At 45.2% G+C, this 4,681-nt stretch overlaps 1 protein-coding gene across 4 annotated transcripts in view; it reads left to right on the plus strand.

Moving 5' to 3' along the window:
- LOC118407824 (S-adenosylmethionine decarboxylase proenzyme-like) overlaps positions 1-4,492 on the plus strand; it is a 13,040-nt gene extending 8,548 nt beyond the window's left edge. For 3 of the 4 annotated variants that reach the window (XM_035808359.1, XM_035808362.1, XM_035808363.1), the window contains exons 8-12: positions 328-420; positions 1,355-1,429; positions 1,570-1,650; positions 2,281-2,337; positions 4,095-4,492. In XM_035808359.1, the coding sequence (XP_035664252.1) occupies positions 328-420; positions 1,355-1,429; positions 1,570-1,650; positions 2,281-2,337; positions 4,095-4,235 (447 nt within the window). In that variant the 3' untranslated portion in view covers positions 4,236-4,492. The remainder of the gene's footprint in view (positions 1-327; positions 421-1,354; positions 1,430-1,569; positions 1,651-2,280; positions 2,338-4,094) is intronic. The other variant, XM_035808360.1, reaches the window with a different exon arrangement.
- Positions 4,493-4,681: the final 189 nt, after the last annotated feature.

A 4,681-nucleotide genomic window follows, 5' to 3' on the forward strand; every position in this document is an offset into this window, starting at 1 on the left:
AGTAGGTTACGTTAATGATCTACTGAGCTGGCCCAAACCAACATTTCGCTGGTCATCTCTTACTGTGAACATAGAGCATTATATATATAGTTGTGCCAAAACCTTAGCTTGTGTCTTTCTGTTTCTCACAGAACTCTTACTGTAAACATAGAACAGGAGTTGTGCCAAAACAGTGTCTTTCTGTGTCTTACAGAACTCTTACTCTTACTGTGAACACAGTACAGCAGCTCTGCTGAAACCTTGTATCTTTCTGTTTCCCACAGAACTCTTACTGTGAACACAGTACAGCAGCTCTGCCGAAACCTTTTGCCTTTCTGTTTCCCACAGATCAGCGGTATTGCAGACTTGGAGCCCGGAACTCTTATTGATGACTTTCTGTTTGAGCCATGTGGATATTCCATGAACGGGTTACTGCCTGATGTACGTATTCCACCTGATGTGTGTTACAGGGTGCCTACATGTAGTTTGATGTGTGTTACGGGGTGCCTACATGTAGTTTGATGTGTGTTACAGGGTGCCTACATGTAGTTTGATGTGTGTTACGGGGTGCCTACATGTAGTTTGATGTGTGTTACGGGGTGCCTACATGTAGTTTGATGTGTGTTACAGGGTGCCTACATGTAGTTTGATGTGTGTTACAGGGTGCCTACATGTAGTTTGATGTGTGTTACAGGGTGCCTACATGTAGTTTGATGTGTGTTACAGGGTGCCTACATGTAGTTTGGTGTGTGTTATGGGGTGCCTACATGTAGTTTGATGTGTGTTATAGGGTGCCTACATGTAGTTTGATGCTTACATGTAGTTTGATGTGTGTTACAGGGTGCCTACATGTAGTTTGATGTGTGTTACAGGGGTGCCTACATGTAGTTTGATGTGTGTTACAGGGTGCCTACATGTAGTTTGATGTGTGCTATAGGGTGCCTACATGTAGTTTGATGTGTGTTACAGGGTGCCTACATGTAGTTTGATGTGTGTTACAGGGTGCCTACATGTAGTTTGATGTGTGTTACAGAGTGCCTACATGTAGTTTGATGTGTGTTACAGGGTGCCTACATGTAGTTTGATGTGTGTTACAGGGTGCCTACATGTAGTTTGATGTGTGTTACAGAGTGCCTACATGTAGTTTGATGTGTGCTATAGGGTGCCTACATGTAGTAATGATGTGTGTTACAGGGTGCCTACATGTAGTTTGATGTGTGTTGCCTACATGTAGTTTGATGTGTTACAGGGTGCCTACATGTAGTTTGATGTATGTTACAGGGGGCCTACATGTAGTTTGATGTGTTACAGGGGGCCTACATGTAGTTTGATGTGTGTTACGGGGTGCCTACATGTAGTTTGATGTGTGTTACAGGGTGCCTACATGAATATCCATGTGACTCCGGAGAAGGACTTTTCCTATGCTAGTTTTGAGACCAATGTGTCAAAGGTACGTACAACTCCTCATACAGTGGCTGTCATTGACTCTATGGTACCGTATTGTTTAAAAGGCCTACATGTATTAAATGTACATTTCACCGATCTTAGTTGTACCTACATGTATCTTTGTCCCACCTTTTCACCCTCCAGAAAAGCTACGCGGACTTGGTGAAGCGAGTTCTGAATGTTTTCAAGCCGGGTCGCTTTGTGATGACGCTGTTTGCCAACATGGTAAGTCTTCCTCCCAGCATCCTCACAACAGCCAGTATATCACTTATATCTACCAGGGTTAACTCACTCACTCACTCACTCACTCACGCCCGTAACCTGGGTTAAACATTCAGGTAATTAGATAGCCAACATACAACACAGCAGTTACTCAAGCAACTGGATATTTGTAAACAGACATTTCAGATCATTTCTGTCTTTCCTTTCTGTCAGGCATCTGATTTCATTAATGTTGGTCTTACTTTCCTCCAAAAATGTATGTTTCTCTTTTCCATAAGCTTCAAAGAAAGATTTAGTGCAATTTATTTTTTCTCCTTTGCCATTGCAAATCAGTACATCTGGAGCAGTGACAACAAGAATCCAACAAGAAGCAATTTGAGTCACTTGGATATTTGGGGAGATGTAGAGAGAAATATTCTGTTTTTCGGAAGAAGAATACACTACTTATACACTACTTAATATACACTTCTTTTGCTGGTAAGATTCTGCTTGGTCAGTTTTTAACCAGTAATATCATCATGGACTTGCTGTTGAACATGCCCACAGACAAACAGGGATGAGAAACCATGGTTTGGATTTGTGTTTTTATTGCTGCTGTAACAATAGGCGCCTTGCTTACCCCACACCATACAGGAATCCCAAATGTTCAGTGCGCTGGAGAAAGGTGGTAGTGGGGACCGTGCTAAACTGGTAAGGTCCTAAAATACAGTGGCTCACGCAACAATCTTTGTTACCCAATCATACGAGCGCATTTACCTTGGAACATAATTAAATTAAAGGCCTTCCCAGTCTTTATTAATGATGGTAATAGCTTATCACAATCTGCAAACAATTCAACATCAACAGCCTGGCAGACTGTCAGCTGGTCTGATTGTGCTGATGGCAATGATTTAAGTAACATGATGCTAGTGTAACAACGGAGTGGATATGTAGGTCACATGTAGGTCCCAGTCACATGTGGGTCCCAGTCACATGTAGGTCCCAGTCACATGTAGGTCCCAGTCACATGTAGGTCCCAGTCACATGTAGGTCCCAGTCACATGTGGGTCCCAGTCACATGTGGGTCCCAGTCACATGTAGGTCCCAGTCACATGTAGGTCCCAGTCACATGTAGGTCCCAGTCACATGTAGGTCCCAGTCACATGTTGGTCCCAGTCACATGTAGGTCCCAGTCACATGTAGGTCCCAGTCACATGTAGGTCCCAGTCGCATTTGGGTCATGTAGGTCCCAGTCACATGTAGGTCCCAGTCACATGTAGGTCCCAGTCACATGTAGGTCCCAGTCACATGTAGGTCCCAGTCACATGTAGGTCCCAGTCACATGTGGGTCCCAGTCACATGAAGGTCCCAGTCACATGTGGGTCCCAGTCACATGAAGGTCCCAGTCACATGTAGGTCCCAGTCACATGTAGGTCCCAGTCACATGTAGGTCCCAGTTGCATTTGGGTCATGTAGGTCCCAGTCACATGTAGGTCCCAGTCACATGTAGGTCCCAGTCGCATTTGGGTCATGTAGGTCCCAGTCACATGTAGGTCCCAGTCACATGTAGGTCCCAGTCGCATTTGGGTCATGTAGGTCCCAGTCACATGTAGGTCCCAGTCACATGTGGGTCCCAGTCACATGTGGGTCCCAGTCACATGTGGGTCCCAGTCACATGTGGGTCCCAGTCACATGTGGGTCCCAGTCACATGTGGGTCCCAGTCACATGAAGGTCCCAGTCGCATGTGGGTCCCAGTCACATGTAGGTCCCAGTCACATGTGGGTCCCAGTCACATGAAGGTCCCAGTTGCATGTGGGTCCCAGTCACATGTGGGTCCCAGTCACACGTGGGTCCCAGTCACATGTGGGTCATGTAGGTCCCAGTCACATGTGGGTCCCAGTCACATGTGGCCTAGTGGGAATATCAGACACAGACACATACATGTAATCAATGTTGATTCAGCACAAGAAAACAGAAGTTTGATAACTCACATGAGGTGCAGGAGATCATTTATACAACATGTCATTGATAAATACTATTAGGTATTATGTATTAACATTCGAAACTGTTAATGATATTTTTCTTCCAAGTGCCTCACACAACAAGTCCACATCAGAGCTCCCTCCTTGTGCTCTATTGTTTCATCCTAACTAAAAGTTGTTCTAGATGACAAACTTCTTGATTCAGAAGCAAGTATAAAACTATTGTACATTATGTTAGCTTCCTGCCGACATTTTAAAGGCTGTCTCATCTTCAGTAGGCCCCAAATGTCAGCTTCACTTCAACTGTGGCACTGCAGCTAGGTGGCGCTGCTAACAATGCTGTCCCAATCCAGGCTTAATGAGAACATTAGTCATGCAGCAGCCTGAAACTATCCACAGATAAAAGTTGTTCTGACAGTTTTGTGTCTTGAAGCTTTACATGTGAGAATGAAGAGGGTTAAGCTACATGTACCTCTCCCCTGCAGACTTCTGAAGTGTACCCCGGCGACTCCACCTTCGAGGATAAGATCTCCGACTTCCAGCGGCAGGACTGGCAGGCCAGCAAGTTCAGCAACTACTACCTGACCTTCTGCAACTATGCCAAGGTCAAGGCCAAGCCCAGCTGACATGGCGACTACATCATACGCCGTCCAGTCATTTCGGATCAGCTGCTAGAAAATGTTATGTTGGAGGCAGGCGGATGGCAAAATGCTTAATGTAGATTTTGTTGTAAGAAACTTGTAAGGCCAGAATCGTCAGTTATCGGTTTGAGCCTTTTATCGTGTTTGATGCAAACATTTGGCCAATGTTTACATACTAAGTATTGATTATAATGTATGTGCCATGATATACTTGATAAGATTATATGAGATGGAAGACAGTACAGCCGATATCTTTTTCTCTCTCACACACAGGCACACACACATGTACACACACACACACACAGACACACACACACACACACACACACACAGACACACACACATAAACTCACACACAGACACAGGCACACCGACCACGGCCCCCAGATCCACCCCCCCTCCCCGATACCTTTGTCCCAAACCCCCCCCCC

This window comes from Branchiostoma floridae, unplaced genomic scaffold (genome assembly GCF_000003815.2).
Source record: "Branchiostoma floridae strain S238N-H82 unplaced genomic scaffold, Bfl_VNyyK Sc7u5tJ_1489, whole genome shotgun sequence".
Classification (NCBI taxonomy): Eukaryota; Metazoa; Chordata; class Leptocardii; order Amphioxiformes; family Branchiostomatidae; genus Branchiostoma; species Branchiostoma floridae.